General features: G+C 37.0%; 1 protein-coding gene across 3 annotated transcripts in view; it reads left to right on the forward strand.

Moving 5' to 3' along the window:
- IARS (isoleucyl-tRNA synthetase) overlaps nt 1-24,158 on the forward strand; it is a 70,640-nt gene extending 46,482 nt beyond the window's left edge. For all 3 annotated transcript variants that reach the window (XM_026046003.1, XM_026046002.1, XM_026046004.1), the window contains exons 20-35: nt 1,283-1,430; nt 2,224-2,344; nt 4,105-4,196; nt 4,643-4,720; nt 5,185-5,306; nt 7,499-7,601; nt 7,740-7,823; nt 10,434-10,608; nt 11,361-11,473; nt 11,763-11,858; nt 13,658-13,834; nt 16,419-16,530; nt 17,460-17,585; nt 21,228-21,371; nt 22,164-22,316; nt 23,633-24,158. In XM_026046003.1, the coding sequence (XP_025901788.1) occupies nt 1,283-1,430; nt 2,224-2,344; nt 4,105-4,196; nt 4,643-4,720; nt 5,185-5,306; nt 7,499-7,601; nt 7,740-7,823; nt 10,434-10,608; nt 11,361-11,473; nt 11,763-11,858; nt 13,658-13,834; nt 16,419-16,530; nt 17,460-17,585; nt 21,228-21,371; nt 22,164-22,316; nt 23,633-23,715 (1,927 nt within the window). In that variant the 3' untranslated portion in view covers nt 23,716-24,158. The remainder of the gene's footprint in view (nt 1-1,282; nt 1,431-2,223; nt 2,345-4,104; nt 4,197-4,642; nt 4,721-5,184; nt 5,307-7,498; nt 7,602-7,739; nt 7,824-10,433; nt 10,609-11,360; nt 11,474-11,762; nt 11,859-13,657; nt 13,835-16,418; nt 16,531-17,459; nt 17,586-21,227; nt 21,372-22,163; nt 22,317-23,632) is intronic.
- Nucleotides 24,159-24,670: the final 512 nt, after the last annotated feature.

Consider the following 24,670-nt stretch of genomic DNA (forward strand, 5'->3'; position numbering starts at 1 on the left):
TTTTGTGGTACCATTCTTGAAATGTTTATTTCTGTGCCATGGATATTTGTGCAATACTGTCTTTTTTGCCCTGGTAGCTGCATTTTTTTTGTGTCTGCAAGAAACCCTTTTCTTAAGAACTCATGGTCTATTATTATTCAATGTGCTCTATCAACCTACCTTGAAATTTTAMATCTTAAAGATACCCATAAAGATATATTAGCTTAAAAAATGAGTTAATGAGTTGATTCATTTCTAACGAGAAATGCTAAAATATTTAAATGGGAATTTTGGATTTGCTTTTCATATATTTGGAAAATAAAGTGTAGCTAAATTCAGTTCTGATTCAAACTTTAGATAATATAAAGTGTGAGATTTTTTTGAGTTAACTTGATAGATAGCACTTTTTCTGCAGACAGAATATTTGTTTGAGGAGTAAGATGGGATAATTTACAAAGATGGACTTTTTCTGTTAACTCAGTTAGAAATTGCAGTGTCTTATAAGGTGATAGTTATTCRTGACATTACAGCAAAACATTTGTAGGCTGGTACTGTGTGTAACTTTGCAACGATTTATGCCTTCAAACTCCCAAGTCAGTTTTAATTCCCCACTGCTCGCTGGTAGAAGGCAGGCCTCTGTGCCTGTTTGGAACRGTCTCTCTCACTTTAGGTCGCAGTATGTTAGGTCCAGATTTTCTGGAAAAGAATTGAGCCTTAGTAGCTCGTTTGTGTTTGTAGRAGGTATGTCCATTTTTTCTTTTCTTGGGCCGCTTTTCTTCTGTTTCTTACAGTTTCACTGCAATTTGCCTCTGTTTTGCCTTGCCCCTTGAGTTATTTGCAGTGTACTTGAGCTATGGTAGTATTTGTGAAATGAATTTGGTTCAGAAGTGGAAAATCAGTAACTTTGAACTAACTTCTGTTATTAAGAAGTACAAAGCATTATCTAAGTAATGGGTGCCATTCTAAAGGTGAACCTTTGTTCACCAATACAACTCGCCATGTGTTGTATTGTTACAGCATGTGGGCATGTGTTGCCATATCAAGCAGCTTTCAGACTAAAATTAAATTTGCATTCTGGTTCAACTTTTAACGTATTATAAAAATAATCCTCTAGCACTAGGTCATTAACTGTCAAACCTTCGATGTTATGCACGTGCTTGCAGTATTGTCCTTTGTAGGATTTATGTTATGAGACTTCTCCTTTGTCATCCTCTTCCAGTGCAGCTCTTAATCTGCAGCACTCTTAAGTGTGTTACTATTATATGTAGTTTAAGCTTTTAAATRTTATGTTGTTATTTTTCAGGTTATACCTTATCAATTCTCCTGTGGTAAGAGCAGAAAACTTGAGATTTAAGGAGGAAGGCGTGAGGGATATTCTGAAGGATGTCTTCCTGCCCTGGTACAATGCCTACCGCTTTCTGGTTCAGAACGTCCAGATCCTGCAGCACAAGGTAYGGTGCTCGGCACCATCCAGGAGGGAATCAAAGCCTTTTGTGCATTTTTCACTGTTTGGGTGAAATAGAATCATAGAGCGACTAGTGCCGTTCTCCTCCTCTCCCTCCAAACTGTTTTTCTGCCCTACAGAATCACCAAAGTATTATGAAGTTTCTTAGCTGGTTGTGGACTTCACTGTTCCAGCAAACAATACMCTGCACTAATCATACTTCAGCCACCTAAAAAAACTACCTTTTTTTTTTTATCCTCCAATTGGGATTATTATCCTGTTTTTGTTTTAACCTAGTTAGTTTTGCTGAAGTTGTCRTGTGCTCTTAATAAAATAACTATATTTTTTTTGCCCTTTCCCTGGGTAGAATTAATCTCTTCTTAAAGTCAGTACCTTTTCTCGTAAATGCTTCAGATGCTCCTAGATGAAAGGATTATGTGAAATCAGGAGTCTCCCTATGCCTGTCACTTGTACTACAAACAGGGAAGCAAGTGCTGTGTACCTCTGTGTGCTGTGCTGCTTTCTGTCTGCTTTAACAAAAGCAAATCACTGACCTTGCTGTAGTTGAAGGTGTGGTGTGATGTGTTCAGGAGCAGCATAAGACAGGATTTCTTTGGCTGTTTCTTTTGCAGATGGAACTTAATATTCACTCTTAGAAATGTAATATTCTCTCTTAGAAACTAGCCCAATACAGAGTATGGGGGGCAAACGAGTAGAGTAGATGACATGGTTTGGTATAGAAATTTTAGTATATAATTGTATGACCTGATTTTTTTAATTTTATTTTTTGTTGTTGATAGGATGAGGGAAGAGAATTCCTTTATAATGAAAACACAGTTAAGCAGAGTAATAACATCATGGATAAATGGATTCTTTCTTTCACCCAATCACTCATTCAGTTCTTCAAAGCTGAAATGGCAGGTATGCACAAGTACAGATGTGTGTTTACTGTTTGTTGTTTTAATTAGAGAAATAGGTATTTCATCTGTAGATTTGTAGATTTTATGCAAGACACTACAGTTCAGGTAAAAGAAAGGAAAACTATAACCACATACCTTAATACATAGAATACTGTTTTAATGAAACGTCTGTATTTGGGGGTGGAGAGAATCACCGCTCATCCCCTGAGCTCAGTGGTGTAGGTTGTTGCTGTAACAACATCTTGTGTAATGCTTAAGACAACTAATGTCRTTATTATAAAAGTAACTGAAAGAAAGCAGTAAAAATAAAGCCAAATTAAATTTGGGAAACCTGYAAAAGGTAGAAAAAGCGGTGATTCAGCTAAATGAACAGTTCTGAGAAGTGTACCGGCATAGGGAATGAATGTTYCCTCATGCAGTTCCGTGGAGAGAGTTTCTTTTTAATTATATTGGACTGTGAGCAGCAGGATAGAATCTCTTTAGCATATTGCCCTGTTTTAGAAAGATATTTTAATGGTATTTTTTCTTGCATACTCTGCCTTTTTCGTCTTTTGATACCTCTCAGTACTCGCATTACATGAAGATAATTTAAACTGTGAAATAGAAAGTGCAAGACAAGAGTCCGCTAAAGTAGTTAGCCTGCTCCAGAGAGCTTACCAGTTGAGATCATTTAAAAGCATCTCGTTAAAGAGAAAAAGAATCACCAAGCTACCAATTGGCATATGGTGAGAAGGATCTCTTTTCTATCCCTTGGGAAATGGCTCCGTTCGTGTAACGACATGCTGTGTGTGTACCYGTGTGTATGATCGGGGAGGAACATCGGTGAGGAGACATGGCAGGCAAGAAGAATGCTGCGATTCAGCCTGGCTTCTTCCTGCTTACTGAAGTCCCTTTTATAATTCAATTCAATTTCACACCAATTGGTTGTCTCCAGAAAAATGTTCACAAGTCTGTTATTGCCAAATTTGTTTCTGTTATGTCAAAGTTATGTTAATTCTGCCCAATTTCTACAAGTGGCTGAAATATCCAGTAATATATCAGCATAAAATAGAGTCTTTGAAGATTCCTGACAGTCTATTTTAGTTCTCCCTTAAATAGGGAAGTCTTACCATGCTCCAACTTCTGGACACTTTAGGGAGCCTAGAAAAATGTCATAAAAATAACTGTGTACCAAGACCTCTCTTACTGGTGGCATGGGCAAAACTTTCCAAAACATGTGCAATCAGAGGACAAGTYGACTTTTTCCTACCTTATAGTGTCTGCTGTAGCATAGAGTTTTACAAAAGCACTTGTGCATGTTTTCCCATACATGCATGCCWCTTTCTCAAGTCAAAGCTAAGATTTTGTGATTTGATTGATAAACTAGGAATTCAGTTTGGTATTGATTTGAAAAAAGTCATGTTTTCAGGCTGTCGTGGTCTCCTGTAAAACATATTACTTCTTGGGGTTCTTGTTTTTGTTTTTGTTTTTTAAACCAGCCTCGTAACTAGATAATTCATTACCAGAACAGGTTTGGGAATCTTGTAGGAATACAGATTTCCACATGAATAATGCCTTTGCTACCACAACGCAGATATTTTTACTTTCCTGTTTAGGTTTAAATACCAGTGCTCTGCGTTTAAAGGTATTTCTATTTTATCAAATGCAGTGAAAAGTGTAATGACACGTTAAAGACATATCTCACTTTTCAGTAGCTGCTTTAATTGAGGAACTTGGTGCATAAGGAAAATATTACCTATAGTAAAGTGTTTTTCCTTCTAGCCTACAGGCTGTACACTGTAGTCCCTCGACTAGTGAAGTTTGTTGATATTCTGACCAACTGGTATGTAAGAATGAATCGCAGAAGGTTAAAGGTATGTATATTTCTATGATATGCTGTAAATGAAATCTAAGTCATCTGTGCTAGTTTAAACCATAGCAGCTACATAGCTTAAATAGCAGCTGTGTGGGTTAAACGGTAGCAGCTACATAGYCAGCTATGCAAAATCTTTATGCTGTGTTTTTTAGATGATCAATTTGTAACTGGTAGCAGAGATTAAATGAGCTTGTGTGTGAAAAGTATTTTTTTTCCTCCTCTTTGTTTGGTTTTGTTTCTAAACAAATGCAGCATCTTGATCAGTTTCAATTGCTTGATGGGGCTGAGCAATAAAGTATGTAGTTTAGAAAACCAGTTTATTGAATTGAGATGTGAGATCTTGAATGTTTATGAGAGTACAAATATTGGAATTAATTTTTTTTAAAAAACTGTAGCTGACWTTTTTATTTTTTCCTTCTCTAATCTGATGAATGCTTTGAATAGGGTGAGAATGGGACTGAAGACTGCATTACAGCTTTGGAAACATTGTTTAGTGTCTTATACTCCATGTGCAGACTTATGGTAAGGAATTTGCAATAAACTAATTATGTAACATTTTTTAACATAGTGAATCTAAAAGCATGCATCTCAAGTTTTCTGTAGAAGCTGGATGGATGGGGAGAACGAACCTACTGTTACTGTTCTGTGCAGCTTAATTCACTTTTCCATTCCCCCTTTGTTTGCTTGCCTGGTCCACAGTACTGTAAAGAATGCATATAGTACCTCACTTAGAAAGGGAGATGCTGTGATTTCTAATCCGATGCCCAAAGTACTGGTGAAGCTCCAAAAGAGGGTGGATAAGCAGTACCAGTTTCACCACTTACTGTAGTCAGCATTTTGCATAATATCAGTTCCGTGTTGGAGGACGCCGTAAGCATTTTGGTCTTCCTCCACTGTCTTTAGGCAGTTCGTAAGTATTGCTAATTCATAGTATACTATCAATAAAGAAAAGAAACACTAGTGACTTAATGAATGCAACTTTGCAGGCACCATATACTCCGTTTATCACTGAACTGATGTATCAGAATCTGAAGACGCTCATTGATCCAGGCTCAGTTCAGGAGAAGAACACCGAAAGCATCCACTACCTCATGCTTCCCCAAGTGAGGTAAGAAACAACTGCTCTCTGGCAACGTGGGTTGAGATTTGTTTCTTTTCCTTGACGAGTCCTCTCTCCAGCCAAGGGAGACTTCAGTATTACAGTAGTCACTTAACTCCAAAACAGCAGCTTGATTAAGTTAGTGTGTGCATTTAAGGCTGCTGTTAGTCACTAAACACAAGAAAGACACATTATTTGCTTTTGCATTGCAGTTCAATCTGAAAACCTTCAAGGACAAGAACTGACCTTGCTTTTTCACAAGTCAGCTTAACAATTTAAGCATTCTAGTAATGTTTCTTTCAGGGATTCTATATCCTTGGAGCACAGTGTATGTTCTTTCAGATGGCTACAAAACGTATTTAGCAAAGAGGGTTACTGTGACAAGGAGTCTGAGATTGGCGTAATGATAGCGCTGATTTTCTGATCCCTAGGAGTCTGCTGTAAAGAATATGCAATCAAAGAATGTGAAACACATCAGTTAGTTGTCAGAAATACTTTTGAGCTTCTGTAGTATGGACTAATGGAGGATGTTGAGCTCTTTGTGGGAACTAAATTCAGGCACAAAGTTACCTGAGGCCTTTGAAAGTGACTTAGGCACTTGCTTGTTCCTGTTACTGCTGAGTGACTCTGCTGCGTCGTGCAGGTCGGCTGCATTGCAATGACTTTCTCCTTTTTCTTCTACTTAAATTGGCTTTTCGGTACTACTAGTTTGTGTAATTTACTGGTCCCTTATGTTTCATTTTTTTCCTCTCTATCCATCAGGTACAAAAGCACATTCTCAAAATTATATTATTGTTCAAGATTTACAGTTTGACCTTTAGTTGCTAAGTACATAATTGCATTTTTTTTTTCCTCGAATGTTTTGGAAGACCGCATAAAGACAGTATGGTTGGTTAAAACTAGATCCATTAAAAACTATTTTGATGCAGTTATAGGAAATAGTATTTTAACCTCTAATAATACATATGAAGAGCTATATATTAATAGCCATAATTACCAAGATAACAAACTTTGTCAATTTTACAACCGCACTCAATTCCATACCTATTTTGCAATCCTCAGTAAGGTCTTGTGTGACTGCCTAGTGTCTGAACAGATTGATTGCATTAAATTCAGTGAATATGCTTGAAATCCAAAAAAGCTCTTCTCAGTTCATGGCTTCACAATGATGCTAAGTAATGGCAAGGGATGTTGAACTGATGCAACATTGTTATGTGACCTTCGTGAGTGCAAGCCTTTCCATTTACACATTTCGGGTCTCTTCTCAAAGAACCTTCTTGGACGCTGGCTCTGGGAGGAATAGAAGCTCCAAAACAAGCACTAATATTTTATTTGAAGCACTGATGGGTGAGATGTGGGCATTCCAGGTGTTAGTTTTCCTTTACTGCTTGGCCAATTTTGTTTATCCAGATAACCTTTGAGAGCATTGTTTTCATCCCAGTACTATTTCCACTTATAAAGCAGCCAGCAATTTTATGTTTGCTTTGTTGATCAGTGTCTTTGAACCAGTCCATCCTGTATGGATATGATGCTTGATATGTACAGTTTTAAAGGATCTGCCTGAATTATGCAGTTATTCAAGGAAGCAAGAAAACCTCAGAACCTTCTCAGAACTGTTAGCTGCTTGTGCATTTGAAGCAAGATGTGAATGTCAGTTTATTTAAAAAAAAAAAAAATTTTAAAAAGGCAAGCTGCCTCAGAATGGAAGGGTGTTAAAATAATGAAGCCAGAAAAAATGATGAAGCCAGGAACGTTGACAGGACTGTCTAAAACATCAAGCTAAGATATGTAGGATTCCTAGAAAAGATTATAAATCAAGATCCAGCAAGTTGGCTGCATATTTTTTGTCATTATAACTATCCTATTTATAATATCTTTTGCATCTTCTTATTAATGTAAATTTTATTTTTCATTAGATATTAATAAAGTAAGTAGCATGACTCAGACCATCATTATCTTGTGTGTGGTGCTAATAAAAGATGATTTAAAAATATCTTTCTTTTTTGTTTTGGAGTAAATGCATTCTCCACACTCTTTTCCCACGGAGAGGAGAAAAACATGTTTGTTCCCTTTTCACTTTATTCCAAACAGGGTATAATCCAGTCTCTTAGAAATTCCTGTGACATGGGGCAAAATGCTTTAAATCTGCTTGAAAAGTTGTAACGAAGACGAACCAATGTCATGTTTTCTTTTTAATCTAGGGAGGATCTGATTGACAGAAAAATTGAAAGTGCCGTTTCTTGCTTGCAGTCTGTCATTGAGCTTGGACGAGTAATTCGAGATAGAAAGACCATCCCAGTAAAGGTTAGAACTCCTTAACACCACTTTCCAATACCTTGTGAATGTGCAATAGCTGTGTAACTTTGAGATAAGACTGGGAAAAAGCTCCTATTTTCAGATGCAAAGAGAAAACGGCCTCTTTCTTCTCTCTTCCCTCCCCAGTATCCTCTGAAAGAAGTAGTTGTTATCCACCAGGATCCAGAGGCTCTGGAAAACATCAGGTCTCTGGAGAAATACATCCTTGAGGTAAGAACATAGTGAAGATGACACGTAACTGGAATTGTGTATGCAAGTCAGATACCCTCAGAAGACAAGCAGGCAAAAGTCTCTAATCTTCCCTGTTGTCTTTATTAATAAATCACTAAGGAAAATTAATTAAAATTTATAATGGAAGGGATCTGAATGAGAATTATGTGCAGAAATAATGGTAAATGGGTGATGATTCTAAAGTAGTCACTTATAGTACTATAAGATAATTAATCTTTCAAAGTGACCAGGTAGTAGGACTTTGTTAATAATTAAGAGGTCATTAGAAGTTTTTGTCCTTATCAAGAAAAAAGAATATTTTTTTTGAATGAAAATAGGAAAGTTTTAACTATATGTTTGTCAAAAACAGATAAATTGCAAAATGCCTCATCTCTTTTAAAGACCATTTAAAAAAAAAAAAAAGTGATCATTTGGCTGTAAGTAGAAGGGTTGATTTTTGAGACTCCAAGTAAGAGAGAGTGGGGAACTGATCACAATTTTTGCAAGTGTTGTTTAGGAAATAAAATGTTAAGTAGATAAGATCTTAGTCTCTTACTCTCTTTTATGTTTACCCAGTAGAGAAATGCAGCCTGCCCTACTTTCAAGTCTTTCGCAGCATGAAAGTGCTGCCATTCAAAAGAAAAGTAACCCTTCTTACTTTCTGAATTGACTTTCTATAAACTGCTTTGGCATTTAGTCAGTCTTTAAAAAMTTGGTAGTATTTTAAGTGAGATGAAAAAGGAGTTTGTTTATAAACAAGTAAAATTTATTTATATGTTATGAATTTTTTAAAACTGCAGTACCATGTTGAGGAAGTTGTGGTAAGAATATGAGGACTGTTTTGATTGCTTTAAAATACTGTGTATTTTCTCTTGGACAATTTTCACAACAAATACTTTATATCCTTTTTTTCTTTCACATCTGTGATGTACAAGAGAACACCCAACAGTAGCGGAGAAAGGGAACAGTGTTTTAACTACAGTAACCAATATAATGAGCTGAGTATAAATCCTTAATGAGGGCAGGGCAGAAGCTGTTAGCCTTTCARTTTCTTGTAGCTTTTGGTGCATTAAAAACATCTTGCAAATCAATGATTGTTAATAATCAAATGTGCTATTTGACTACGACATTTGAAATCATGATCTCTGTTCCAGTGTTTCAGGATGTACCACTGTGTTGTCTGGAGGGATAGGCCAAGACTTCCGTTACTGTAGCTGTCAGTCAATTCTGCACCACTTTAATTTGAACTTTCAGCATCCTTCTAGTGATGTTGGAAGCATAAAATGCTGCCAGCATTGGGCAGCGTGACAGGCAAAACCTGCAGGATCGTAGAGAAAGGTGTTCTGAGCGCATGCTGAGCTGGTAAGAGCAGAGGGGCTCTGTGTCCATGGGCAGCGCTGGGGCTCAGTGTTACGAAGACTGCAGGGGACAAACCAAAATGCTGTTTCTTTTGATTACTCATAACATGGAATGCATTTGTTTTTCAGACAGCCTGAAGCTTACAGAGGTTTGCAGTGTGTTTTCAAATTCGGCATTGTGTGATGGTCAGAGTATGCAATGAAGGTTATTTATTTGCTTTTAATGGTGACTTCTAGTGCTCTTAAATGATGAGGAGCATTTTGTAACTAAGAGCATCAGAAACAGCGCTAGTGGTTTAGACTAATGTCTTGCCTAGCAGCATATGACGTGTCCTGCAACAGCAGAGCCTGTTGAGGGAGAGTCTGGCTACTCCTTGCAGTGCATTTCTCTCACAGTTGGGCATCTGCAGCAACTGCACTCCAAGGTGTTCAAGGGCAAATCCTTGCCTGCTCCCTGTAATGTATTTTTGTGTGCCTGTTATTGTGAGTTTGATTAATTCCTTTTGAACTTGCTGATACGCACTCCCTACCTCTTCTTGTGGCACCAGGTTCCAAGGAAACTATTTGTGCATCTGTTGTAAACCAATGTCCTACTGCTTGCACTGCATGCTCCTTAGTTTGGAGAGTATTTAGGGAATTTGGTGGACATTCTTTGCCTACTGTATTCATAACTTTGCAAACCTCAAACATGTTCCCCTTCAACCTCCTGCTCACTAAACAGCATCAGCATTTTTGGTCTCTTCCTCTATATCAGTTGCTCATCTATAGCACGGCTGAGTTTACCTTCAGCTACAGGGAGAAAAGCAGCATGTATTGATAGAGATGGGATACCTCAGGTTTTTAAGTAGTGGCAAAATGACATCCTTCGTCTTAGAACACTGGTGAAGATGGTGAGGGGCTTCGCTTTGTTTGGCTGCTTCCACATGCTGAATTATCTTCCCAATTCTTACACTGTGCAATGTGGAGTGAGGCTTGTGTTGAGTAGGGATCCGACTGGAAATGGGAGCCAATTACTGTCTACTGATGAATGAGAAATCTTAACCTAGGGGCTGAAGATGAGAATGGGATGTTCTTGTAAAGAAAATTGAAGTACTGGTTTAGTCTGTGTTGACAAATTACTGTTCGTAGGGCAACCATATAGAAAACTGGCAGCTTGAATGTTTTGACTACCCTTTCTTGTACTCTCAACAGTTGTCACAGTGATGGCTGTTCTTTAGCTTTGGGTTTTTTTTCTCTTGGTGTGTTTATACAGGAGCTTAATGTACGTCAAGTGACGCTGTCTACTGATAAAGATAAATACGGAATCCGTCTGAGAGCAGAACCGGATCACATGGTGCTCGGGAAGCGTTTGAAAGGTGCCTTTAAGCTTGTCATGGCTGCAATCAAGGAGCTAAAGAGCGAGCAGCTGGAGAAATTCCAGGAGACAGGTAGGTGGTGGTGCAAACCACCAAGTGGTGGCAATGTTGACCTAAAGAAGAGCCAGAGGGATCTATAATTTGGGATCTATACAAACATTTCTTGTAATTATTCTTAATTTGTGTATGTTAAGCATTTCTGGGAACAGATGCAAAATTATCCTTCCATGGAATTCGGAAAATTTGAAGCCTATTTCTCAGCATCCCAGTTAAATTTCATGTTAATGAAAACAGAAGAAAAAGGCTTGATTTCCTTTTTTCTTTCTTAATTTTGTCAGCAGTGGTATGAAAGTGGTCAGGTATACTGAACTTTCTCTGTTCTGTTGAGGTACTCTAACTACAAAATGGAATATAGAATAAGTTGTTGCATAAGACTAAGTCAAATGCAAGCTGAGTATATTTGTGGCAGCTTCTGTTCTAAAGGAGTTGTTTCAGTTACAGATTTGTGGGGCTGAGGGCATGAATTTTCCAGGTATATCTGTCTATTAGTTGCTGAACGTAACATTGTGATTTGAATTCAATATGCTGGTTATTTTATATTTTACTCAGTTTCATTCTGTTGCCCTGTGGAAGTATAGGAGTATTAGTTTGGAAAATCTCAATTTGAGATAGTTTGGTGTTTCTTACCACTGTTTAATTGCTGTTTGCTTATATTGCAAATGTAGTGTTTTCCCTGTATTGAAATTTGATACTTGTTTTATACTTCATGACTTTAGAAAAATACTTACATGTTTTTATAAGTATACATCTTTTTTCTTTTGCAGGCACCATTGTTGTGGAAGGACATGAGTTACATGCGGAAGATCTTCGTCTCATGTATACTTTTGATCAGGTTGCTGGAGGATCTGCCCAGTTTGAGGCACATTCTGATGCTCAGGTATTTTATCATTTTTTTTTTCCCTTGTGTTGTAGGGGAAGTATTCTGCTAGAAGTAAAAGGAAAACTTTGAAGTGAAAGCTGAGGGGGTTTTCTTTGGTCTTTAAAGAACAAAGAGCAAATATGGTAAGCTCATCTTCTAGATTTCTGAGTAGTCAAAGCACCCTCTTACTGTCTTCAATATGACCTAACTCATTGGTTCTATTACAGACAAACTGTGTCTGGAAGTGAATTAATATGGTCTTATTTAAGTTTGTCATCTGTTTAGCTGTCTCTGTGCATTACCTCAGGTTCTAGTTCTGCTGGATGTTACCCCAGACCAGTCCATGGTGGATGAAGGAGTTGCCCGGGAAGTGATTAATCGCATTCAGAAGCTTCGCAAAAAGGTTAGAAAACAATGGAACAAAGCTTTTATTTTTAATCAGTTTTTGCACAATGTGCAGGAAACTGACCTTAATTAAAATGTGAGGCTCTGTATCATTTGTTTTCATGTATAGCGTTCTGATCTAACATGAATGGCTAGAAACAATTATTTTTCATTTTAAACTTCTGTATTTTTAAGTAGCTAGTGTTGAGCCATGTGCTTATGTCGTGATTCAACATCATCTGTAGTGAATGATTTTTTTTCTTTTGTACCAAGAACCTCATAATTTCTTTCCAGTCCCATAACAGTGGTTCAGTCTCAGGTGAGACCTGCCAGGTATTATGTTCTGCTCTGCTTCAATACATGTGTGTGACATGAGCTGGGTTGGTGAGCATGCAGAAATCTGAACCTATGACTGTAGCAGACTTCTATGAGGCATTTCTGGCACCAGTTATATATCAGCATTAATGATTCAACTCTAAATTTCTCTCATCATATATACAAGTGATGCTATCTTATATTTATGTTAAGACACTTTGAAGCAGTGTAACTTCCTTCTCTCGGTGATGCTAAAACAAAAAGAGCTTAACTGAGTATCTGCACTTAGTGCCAGTGAAGCAGGGAGGTGATGACAGTTTTCCTGCTTGGTTAACTTGGTGACCATGATAAACCAGAACTTGCATCTTACACTTACCAGAGCTCTTTGTAGTATGTGGAGACAATTTCCTTTGGACTTGATTTTGGGAAAAGATTTTTTTTTTTAAACAGTAAAGACTGCATAAATCTTCAGTAAGAGCATGTATGAAAAATGACAAACATATCAATGCCTTATAGAATAAAAACAGAAAGGAAAATTACATAATCTYCTGGATGGGAGTATGCCTAAGTTACTGGATGAATTAAATTTGCTTCTGTGGTGACAGAGTCATAACTTATTCTTATTTTTAAAAATGCCTTTTTTTCAATCTTGGCTATTTATTAATAACTTATAATGCTAAAATGTATTTATTCTGTTGTTCTTCCTTTCCTGTTCCTGGTAGCAAAGTGTACAAGGGGGAGGGAGGGGAAGAAGAGGAGAGGTGCTTCATCTGCAATAAGAATTGCTGATATAGCATTAGTATAATTAATATTTTTAGCAGATATGGAAAATAAATTTATATCTATGCAGTTACTTAAACATTTTTTCCCTTGTAGTAATTTTCTTACTGAAGCAATATTTTAATATAATTCAGTACTAGTAAGTGTACCTTTCAAATTGTCATTTTTCTGAAATACTTGTCAGCATGTRAGATATAAATAGTGTGAAAACAAGAGAAGTCTAGTGACCACCTTCAAAAATTATATCAAAGTATTTTGAAAACTCTTATGTTAAGAAAATGTCACTTGTTGAGCAGTTCTTAAATAATGACCAGAAATGAGGAGTTAATTCTGAGCGAAGAGATCATGAAAATTTTGTTAAAATAAACAATCATAATAAAAAAAATTCTTGTGTTTAAAAAAAACAAATCGGCAGACTTTGAGTTCTTTAGGGAGTGAGTTGATAATGAATTTGAAAATCAAACATCCTCAACAAACTCAGTTTTTCTACTATTGCCTTTTCAAAAAAAAAAAAAAAAAAAACTTGTAACATTTGAAGCCTCTCTTGCTTGTTTGGCAAAAGAATCATCTGTTCTAACATTCACGTGGAAGTGTTTAATGAATGTCTGGTTCATAACTTTGTAAGATTCAAAAAAAAAAAAAAACTAGCAAGTATCCTTCTCGGACTTTGTGTATGCAGATTCATCTTATTGTCATTAGTAATACTTTTGGTCTGTCCTTCAGCGAAATCTGGTTCCTACGGATGAGATTACCGTGTACTACAGATCAAATCCAGAAGGTGACTACTTGGATACTGTCATTAAGGAGCACACGGATTTCATTTTTGCCACAGTAAAGGCTGCCCTGAAGCCATACCCAGTGCCTACCTCAAAAGAAGTTCTCATCCAGGAGACAACACAGGTAAGAAAGGAAGAACATTGATCACATGTTTCGTTTTGTCATCTGCTTTTAACTGAGCAGCAAGTCACTTGGATTATAGAAAGTGTGTATGCCAGTAATTTATTCATGGGAATATTACCATATTTATGGTTTTCTACATCCTTATTTTATTTTAGGAGTACAAATTTGAGACAAAGTTGCGTTTGACCTTTTCCAAACTAGTATTTCACTTAGTGACAATCACATGAGAAAAAAAACCTCACAGAAAAGTAAACAACTTTATGCTTGCAGGATTGGGGCCAAAATTTCTTTTTTTTTCTACTTGATACTAGTCTGAGGGATTGTGTAGGGTATAAACCTAGATGATGCTGATGAACAGTTTGATGTCAATGTTAATTCTGAATTAGAATGTAGAACAGCTGGAAAAAAAATGAAATTAGTGTGGATGAAATCATGTACTTAAGTGATTATCTACAGATGGTTGAGAAAATGAAAGAAGACATTAATTTAAAATGTTTTCTATAAAGTATATTTATTTGTCCTTGTTTTTTATTCTTGAGTTTTGATTTAAATATATAAATACATAAAAGAATGTACAACTATATATTTATAGATAGATAAGCTAAAATATTTATATGTATTTATATGTATAGAAATATATAGAAAAGTGCCCAAGCACATATATGCATGAGTGCGCACGCGTGTGTGTGTTTATATATAAATGTGTTTTTCTTCAGAGGCTGTGAAAGCAGTAGTCAGATTTTTTTCCCCTACTGCAATACTTGTACAATGCTGTGAACTTCCCTTGTGCAGTACTTCAGTTTATAGCCTAATGCTGACTTAGTTGCATAGTGTATTGAACTTAATGCTGCTCACTGCATTTTTCTGTGAATATTTTGATATATGTGCAAATATGATTTTTTTAACCTCTTTTCTGTTTTGAAGTCTTAATCAGAATCTAGTGAACAAAATCATATCATGCAAAGGTAAAAGAAGAGTTTGTTTCATTTGTTTTAAATGCCGCTGCCTATGTAGTAAGCTCTTGCCCTGACAGATGGTGCTAGTTATTACTGACGTAACTGATAGCAGTTGTCTGCATGTCCGCAAAAGCCAGACATCGGCTCAGTTTTTGGAATTACGAGCTAGTCAGTAAGCAGCAGGTTTGTGGGTCAGGCTGTTGTACTTGCACAAAGGTAAGATTTCAGCCTGGGCTATTGCAATTAATGAGTAAGTTCATAGGAATATAATAACCTTCATGTCATAGAGCTCACAGAGCTCATATGCCTCTGCTGTGYTAGGCAGATATTTAGGATGTAAAATAGAGGTGGCAGATGGAATCGGATCGCTGAGGTTTTGGTGCAATTTTCAAGCCTTCCTCGCACTTACGGGGACTGCAGAGATTTAGTGCCGAGGACAGATGTTTGGCTCTGCGCACTCTCTGCTCTGAGGCAGCTCTCCTGTCACATCAGTGCCAGTAAATATAAACATCTGAAATGAAAAAGCCCTTCTTTTAGTGCAGAAATTTTCCTTTTGTGGTTCATTAAGCACAGATATGGTTAGGAGCAATCAATTTGTAGCTTGGTGCATCAGACGGGGCTACTGTTAGTCCCCTTTCCTGGTTGGCCTCCCAACCACAGATGCGTTTCGGTGCTGGCAGCCCATGGCGCAAACACTCTGGGTGTGTGAATTGAAGCTGGATTGCGTGCCGGCTCCCTTGCGCTGAGAGGGTTGATGAGCAGTGTTGACAAGGAAAATGCTGTATGGCTGGTACACACTTCGAGGTATAAAGGCAGGCACAAATGATAAGATTCMAGTGTGTGATTCCAGCTTGCAGGATTATTGCACCAAACTTCTATAGCTGATCAAAAGGAATAAGAGATGGTTGTGATGCTCATACACCTGAACACTGAGGGGAAGACTGATGTGTGGGCTACATCTTGTGGGAATAATTTCAATAGTCAGGCTCAGTATTTCAGTGGAATTATAGTGGATCTTTTTTGATATAAAGCCTTACTTATAAACTGCCCTTCCAAAGTGTTCCTCATCTCTTCCTCCTGTGTCTCACTGCAAAGGAAAATACTTATTCTGTTTCTCGTTAGAATGGTTTGAGTTTTAAATGATTCACTCATTGCTAATCGGGAGATGATTGCAAAGTTTGACCGAACACCAGAGCATCTGCTGTTCCTGGCTGTGGTTGGTGGCCAGCAGAGATGTCAGAGGCTTCTCCAGCTGATGCTGTGGAGCAGGAGCCCATCTGTAGCTCCATGAGGATTCTCAGCCCTGAATTCCCTCCATGAAGCTCTTTCATTCTTAACTGGAGTCACTTTTGGATTATAATTTTGGAGCCTTTCATGACTGTTCCATAACATTGAACACTTGCAAAAACTAAGCTGTTTATTCCACTGTTTTTTCTATCTGCTAAATATTGCTATAAGTTTGACAGAAGAGGTAAATGATTCATACTTAAACTCTGAAGAAAGAGCAAAACTTGCATCATTAAATTATTGTATAATTGTATAATCAGTATCTTCATACGATTTATTTAAGGCAGATGTTTGGATTATTTTTAAATAAAAAATATTAAATCATTTAAATTTTTTTTTAGCTGAAGGGATCAGAACTAGAAATAACACTCGTCAGAGGTGGTTTGTGTCACCCTGCTGGTCCARCCTGCGCCTATGTTAACCTTAAAGTTTGCGTGAATGGGACCGAGCAAGGTAGGGATGTGTCTTTTTTGATCTGTCAGTGGTGGTCTAGAATGGAACCAAGAATTTTTTTGCAAGATGTATGAGCTGCTGTCCAGTAATAGCTCTAAATAGTTCTTTGAAATAAYAAGAATACAGCCATAAAAAGCAAGAATACATGTTTTCTGATGCAGACCTGATGAAAATGTGTGCACTTCTATTGTTCTTTTATATGCCATTTAAGTGGTTTTAATGTGTATATTTATACAAATACTTATGCATTCATCTACATAGAGTGTGTGTATATATATATATATATATGGAAATATATATATGGAAAATTTCTAGTATTTAGTATAATGCTTTCAGGGAATGCTGAAAGTAGACTGTGTTAAACGTATAAACCTAGCTAACACAGAATATCTAATGACTTTTTTTGAATACTCAAAAATACTTAAGTGACCACAATGATATTCTTGAATGTATTACATTGTTGGATTTCACATTAAAAGGAGAGGAACATAAATGCACTCTAGCAAAATACTTTTCCACATGTATTTGCATTTTATCTGTCAAAAGAAGCATGTTTTGTTTAACATAATCGCAAAGCTATTTACCCAGTTATAGTGAATTTACCTAAATAATTGTGCTTGTGATCTTAGTACAATCTGCCATTTTTAAATCAATACAATACTGGATTCAGTAATTCAATGRCATGGTAATCTGACAGTTTTGTTAACAAAACGATCATCATTTCCATTATGCTTAATCTGCAGTAATAAATTTGCTCTTCGGCAGTTTTCTTTCCTCTTTCCCTTTCCTATTACAGAAATTTCTGAAARTATGTGATATCACTAGTTCTGTTTTAAGTTACTGAAAGTTGTTAGAACAACTCATTAGAAAAATTGAACTCAAGAAATTGCTTTCATATTGCATTATAAATTTCTTGATTTTAATTTTAGATGGTGTTTTGCTGCTGGAGAATCCAAAAGGAGATAATACTTTGAACTTCCCTAGACTTGTAGATGCAGTGTCCTGCATATTTGGTCTTAAAAATTCAAAACTGTCAATTTTTAATGGAAAAACAGGTAAGTGGAGCATATTAAAAATAAATAAATAAAAAATGGAATGTCCTTTTAGCRGTAGGTATGAGTTATGTGATTTAGGATTTTTTTTCCCCTAAAAATATACAAAATTGCCAAGAAAATGCACAAGGAAGTTTTATTATTATTTTCTATTACATAATTTATTAGAATGTATTTATAGTCACATATAAATGTTTTCAAAAGCTGCTCCTTGGGGATGGTCATATGTTTTCTTAATTTATTTTCAATTTGTTCTAAACAGGATAAAACTTATTTGTTTCACAGAGCATTTGTATTAGTTCCTGACCATACTATTTCTTAATGGCAAGCTGYAATCAGCTTCTGCATGATTTTTGTTTTTCCTAATGCCTTGTTGGGCAGGGTGAGAACTTAAAATTGTATGCAAGCAGATTCCTCTGTGGAAAGCAAAAAACTTTGTTTTTTGCTGTAGAGAAGTTTGAGGATTTCTGTGCTTCTTCCATTTAGAAAAAATTGTCAGAATATTTTTGTGGCATGAGTTTGTGTTCTGCTAACAAGTGAAAGCATGAAGTATCTTTCATGAGTATATATAGAGTCATAATTTGGGTTCATTACAAAGATAAAATAGCTGATTCAAGAGAAGCAAAACATGAAAAATGTTGCAATTAGTGACCAAGGGACCTTAGCAGCAAGCTGGCTTGCTTTCTTCCAAGATGGAGTTTCTGCTTTGTTATTACATTACATGTAATATTCTGATATATTAGCAAAAATGACATCTTAAAAAGCACTATATTAAGAACAAGATGACCCTAGTAATCAAATGACTTGCTGAATACAGAAGGTAGCGACCATGCCGTGATGTGACTTTATGTGATTTCTGATGTTTCAGCAGTGATCATGCTTTGTTGTTAGGGTTATCACAGGTCCATTTTGAAGCTCAAATATTGTTTACCTATTTCCACACATACTAGGCTAAAAAGAGCAACAAAAACMCTAAAATAGTGCAGACATGGGAGTTTGGCCGCAAAAGCCTTTGCTAGTGTATTCCCAAAGAAATGTTACCCAAGCAATGTTCAGGAGGGAGGCAGTTACCTTGTYGTGAATGTCTGTGCTGGGATGGCTACAGAGCTTCCAGCGAGCACCAGTTCATGCACATTTATGGTATATTAGAGAGATTTTCTTTTGTTTGTTTGGGGGATTTCTTTTTGTTTTTAACTTCCTGGCTATATAATGCAGGAAGCTACAAACCAGAGCATTTCTTAACCTGAGATGGCATGAGCACAAGGGCCTCCTCATGCAGGGTAAAGGCAAAGAATGATCTGTGTCTTGTTAACTTTAAATGCCTATGGATGTAAGACAGTAAACCCCAGTAAGAAAAATAAGACTGTTTGCAAGGCAGGCAGTGCTGTAATAGGATCTTATTACAAGAGAAAGGTGACAGATAACAGATGGTTTATTAACCTATTGGTGAATAAATAAAGTTGTGGCTTAATGAAATTGTGTTGTTGATGTCTGCTGTGCCGTCTTGCAGTTTTCAGGGCAAGGAGTCTCTAACAAGAATAAATGAAGCTGTGAATCATTTAGTGTTAAAGAAAAGGGGAGGAGAAGGCAAACGCTTCCCCCCAACTAATCTTCTCTACGTTTTATTTTGTCTTTAATTTTTCTGTCTCATTTTTTAAGTTCTATTTTTAGTACTGARTTAGGAATACGCGTATACTTTTTCCCCCTGTATATTGAATTTTTCAAAGGCCATGAGGCTGCCAGGTACCTTACAAGAGTATTACCATTTAGAAAATCTCAGCTGCAGTGAGAAATGACTTTAAAAGTGGTTTTAATATTGATGAGCACTTGCAATGTCTGCTTATTTTCAAGTGAGTCATATATATGGGTGGGGAGGGATTGGTATATACTGGTTGTATGTGAATTATGAGCAGGGCTGCTTTAAAGGGGTGCTAGGAGAAGCTGCTGCAGGCTCCCTTTCCATATGAGGAAATCTTGTTGGTGTGCTAGTTACTGTGCTAATTTTTCTTTTATTGCTTTCCTGTAAGCGGGGCTGGCAGAGCCCTTAGCTGTGCACGCAGCCACTCATGTCACTGCGGGGCAGCTCAGGGAGCTGCAAGGGGCTGTCCTAGACCCTCCAGTGTGCAAAACTGAATYTTAGGTACAGCAATAAAGCTCCCACCCCCCACTTTTTTTTTCCTTGACTGTTAAAAAAGTTGATCTTGAAATGCCAGCACTTTTGYGCTGTTCTAGATAAAACACCTGGAGATTTTGTCACTTATTTCTTCATATGTAGACACTGCAAAAACTGGAAGAATGGGTGTGTGTTTAGGATTTTTTTTTTTTGGAGCAGCTTGTATAATTAATTTTTGGAAAGCAGTCTAAGGGTAGRTGTGGGAAGCTTTCATCCTACCTTAGGCATCACATTTCATGATCCGTGGGCTCATAAAATTTGCATGCAAATATTGAGCAATACAAGCAAATTTTGAGCTTGTAGTCTGGTACTTCTCATTCCTTTATTTGTTTTCTTTTATTTAAAAAATTGTTCTTGGAAAAGGGAGCAAAATCTTCCTCTCAAAATCATTCTTTATGAACGTATGGAAAATAAGCTTTCCAAAGCTTAGACTCAGCAACCTGCGGGCTAGTAATGCTGATGGGTAATGAAGACCTGTTGGAAGGACATGACAGATGTGCCTGCTTCATCTGCCCAGCAAGTACATTATTCTTGTAAGAAATTAAATTTATTAATTCTTCCTGGGCTTGATAGTTGGAGTTCTTTAGCAACTGCAGTGGCGCAGAGGGTGATGTTTGTTCTTTGTGTCTTTAATTAGCTTGTGTTCTTTCAATTTTGGTGCTATCAGCAGGGATTTGTTTTGTTTTTACCTCTGTGGTAGATGGGGCAGCTGTTCGTATATGCAGTACAGAATGAAACCTTACATGCTTTATTTTCTTACAAACGCCTTGCTAATGTCTGGTTTGCATGCTTGCAGCGGGGTAGTGTAGTCCTTTTAAAATCCTTTGAGTCAGCATCCTATTTTGATCATCTCCTGCACCATTTTCCCAATACATGTGGCTGGAGAGCTCTACAGAATCTTCAGGTGGCATTGACATTAAGCAGTAATGAATGTTAACACTGAGTACTTAGGATTTGCCCAGCTATTGATTTTGTATTTGTTGCCTTCTGGAGTTCATTCAAACTCCCTGATGTTGCATAGTAACAAACATCCAGTGGTGCTTCAGCTGATAAAGTTAGGATGCAGGGAAAGATCTTAGGCCTTGATCTAATGAGGTGGAAATGCTTGGCCCAAGTGAATGATTTCTAGCTTGTTTTAATTCATCAAATTGTTTTTATTCACTTTTTATTTAATAATCATTTATTTGTATAAGAATGGGTTTAAAGTTTTACATTGACATTAGAACAAATTTCCACATCCAATCGAGTACACTGCAGTATTAAATATATATATGTATATATATATTTATTTCTGCCCAAATTCTATTTTTCAAAACAGAGCAATGTACTTTCTTGCAAAACTAATGCTGGAGAGGGAGGCACTTCCACAATGAGATGGAAAGTAGTTGGAAAGAGTCCTTGCCAGCTCATGGCACGAGAGCTGGGCATGATTGTCCCTGTTCTGGCCTAACTGGTTCCATTTTCTTTTTCAGAACTGATAAGCAAAACCGACGTGCTCAGTCTCAGCGGAAAGACTCTCCACGTGACAGCGGGGTCAGCACCGGACCTACTCAGCTCCCCCGACACTCTCCTCTGCCAATATATCAACTTGCAGCTGCTGAATGCACAGCCACAAGGTGTGTAGGGCTCAAACCACTTCTCACTTGCACAGTGTGCTTGTGACTTAAGTTTTGGGCCCCCTTGCTTGCTGATGGAATTAAGTATGTGTATTTTCCTTTGGTAGGGCTGACATTTTTTTTTTTTTTTTTTTTTTTTTTGTGACAGAGAAGGAATAGCTGGTCTGAGATAAGGAATGGCATTTAAACCTGAGCCCTTCAACAGTGTTTTTCTGTTTTGGGCCATCAGATCTCTTTTGCAGCTTTTTCAAAAAGGCTCTGTCTAAAGCTGGTGAGAAAACAGAGAGGATGGTGGAGGAGGAGCGAGTTCTTCTCAGGCTGATTATAAACAGCCTGTGAATCACAACTCAAGGTTATTTAAAAGCCAAAAGAGACATACTATTAACCTGATCTGAAGCTATAGATATGAGTGTATAAATCTATTTCACAGATGCTAATCTCCTAATTTTTACTGTGAAACCTCTCATTGGAAAAGATAAAAATATCTTGGCAGCCCAAGTTCTGTTATGAGTCTGTCCCAGGCTGTTATTCCATGGCAGTTTCCAAATTATTCACTTGACTGTTGTATGGAATGCTGGAAGGTTTTCTTTTGCTAGTCAAGTTGTTAAAAAGCATTTATACTTTTGGACTGATAATTCGTGGATTTATTTAACGAATAATTATCTCTCAGTAATTAGGTATGGTTGTTTAATGACAAAAAATGAATTTGGAGAACAAGTCCTAAATTTTAATTTACTAAGAAAAAGTAAAGCTATTCCTTGCCACTAGTAATACAGCTGCTTATTTTGTTAGAATGTCAGAAAGGAACAGTGGGAACTCTTCTAATGGAAAACCCTCTTGGTCAGAATGGATTAACATATCAAGGTCTTCTACATGAAACAGCAAAAGTTTTTGGACTCAGGAGCAGGAGACTAAAATTGTTCCTAGATGAAGCACAAACTCAGGGTAAGCACAGACTTTTGGTTTGCTTCTTGTAATGTCTGGGGATGCTTGGAAGTTTGTGTTGAGAAGYTGCTCCCTAACTCTTTGCCTTTCTTGATTTCTGTGAGCTGGAGCTGAGGCCACGTGAGCCCAGCGTGAGCGTCAGTGCGGGGAGGCCATGCACTGCACACAGCAAAACGCCTCATGCTTCTCAGTGTTATTAATCTTTCATTTGTACTAACAAGTGCCAAAGTTTTAGATTATCTTTTATTTGCTTATGCTGTTTACATGGATTTTAGCATTCAGAGTAASACAGTAAACCTTTGATATCCTTTCACTTTGCTCTCAGTATGGGTATTTGTGATTTGCTTAAGAAAGAGACTTCAGGTGCATTTCGTACTCAGATTGGCTTTCAGTCCTRGAAGGTTCAGCTTTGCAGCAAAATGAGCTACTCTGGTGTTGGTGTGGTTTGCTACAGCCCAATGGTGGTGCAAAACATGGAGCTATTGAGCATTTAATGGCTGGAAACGAGCGCTGTGCAGGGCAGCAGGAGCGGCAAAGAGGCCTCCTGTTAATAGTCTCGGTAATGGAGATCCTGGTAGTTCTTGGGTTTCCCTTCTGTAGCTGCAAGGCAGGATTGCTGTGTGATTGTATTTAATAAGTAATTAGAAACTGACTCAATTATGGACATATGCTATATTTATAAAAGGTTTCTTGATAAGACCTTATTGATCCAGACTATGTACAAAGCTATATTTAAAAAAAAAAAAAAAAGAAAGAAAAAAAAAATTAATCTTGAGGCATGCTTAACAGGATGGTCTTTCCAGATACTACTACCATTCTTGCTCAAGGTATAGAACTCAAGTTAATACATGCATGTTCTTTTTCTTTCACCTCTTTATCAGCCTGTTGCTTTGACTTCTGTCAGGGGTTGGGTAGTAGAGAAGACTATTCACTGGTCTGTCCATTGCAGCCATTCTTACATGGTATTTGTGAAGATCTCTACTTTTCAGTGCCTTGTATTGGATTATTGATATACGCATTGTTGCATTACAAAATTTTGTGAACTAAATGTCATTCTTTATGGATGTGAGGCTGGGAGAGGAAATGTTCTTTTAAAACCTGGACAGCTTAACTTCCAGCTGTGTTTTAAACTGTGGTAGTAGGAAGCCCAACAGGTGGTGACTTCTCCTTTAATGCACTGTGTTTTAATAGGTGGGAACTGAAGCTCAGCATTTCAAAGAAACTGGTAGAACTGCCTGTATAAAGAAATAAATKTATTGATAGCTCTTATATGTAAGAAAGTACTAGCTGTGTCTCTTATTTTTCTTTTCTTTCAGAGATTACAAAGGACATCTCAATGAAGATCCTGAATATGAAGACTGTGTATGTCTGCGTTATACCCACCACAGCTGAATGCTAAGGATGCCATTTTTATGAATAAGACCATGTAAACTTTTTTCCACAAAAGTGAAACCAAATTTAATTAGTATGCTTTCAAATTAACATCCTAGTTGTGTATGGTACTTCTAACATCTCAAATTGCACACAGGATGTTTTCTACCAGTGCATGTGTAATATGCTGCTCTTTTGTTTCAAATACAATGTATTTTCATTATGTTATGATACTGTAAAGCTGCTCAGAGTCATGTCAGAACTCCTTAACCCTAGATATCTATGCAGTAATTTACCTGGATGAAATGAGACTAGTACCTCAGTGATGCTGCTCTCTGCCTGCGTGTTACGCAGGGAGCCTCTTTGCTTTTCTAAACGGTGGGTTACATGCAAGGCTCTGATACATACRCTGTGTTACAAAAGCTTTGAAATTTATTAAAGGGTTCCCAGCTTTGTTCATTCGTTATTAGGTGGATATTCCTGAAGCRTGTGGTGGTTCATTTAAAATGTTTCCTAATTCCAGCAGTTTGAACAATAAATTTGCTTTCTCTCTGAAGTCTTGTTTCCCTGAATTTGCAGTACATTGGTTCCCTATGTTTTCTAAGGATGACACRTGGCACATCATATGGGTTGAAGAAAATCTAGAGGAAATTTGAAATCTGAGAAATATCTGTTTAATAACCAAGTTGTGATATTGTCAAATTTGGAGATTTTCTTGGAGCTGGGGTTTTGGGACTGGGTTGTATAYGTACTTGCTTCAGATTTCAAAACAAGTTTTAGATATAAATTAGTCCTAAGCTTTTCTTTATTTTTTGATTTAATATAGTCAATATAATATATAAGCAATATAATTATATAATATAATGTATAATATAATACTTGTATACCTGTTTATCAAGTGAAATAACGGACAACCTTTTTTCAGCTGGAAGTTGATATTTTTGGCTATAATGCTGGAAGACTGAAGGGGAATTGGGCACAAC

Source organism: Nothoprocta perdicaria, unplaced genomic scaffold (genome assembly GCF_003342845.1).
Source record: "Nothoprocta perdicaria isolate Ctin4 unplaced genomic scaffold, notPer1 scaffold_42, whole genome shotgun sequence".
Classification (NCBI taxonomy): domain Eukaryota; kingdom Metazoa; phylum Chordata; class Aves; order Tinamiformes; family Tinamidae; genus Nothoprocta; species Nothoprocta perdicaria.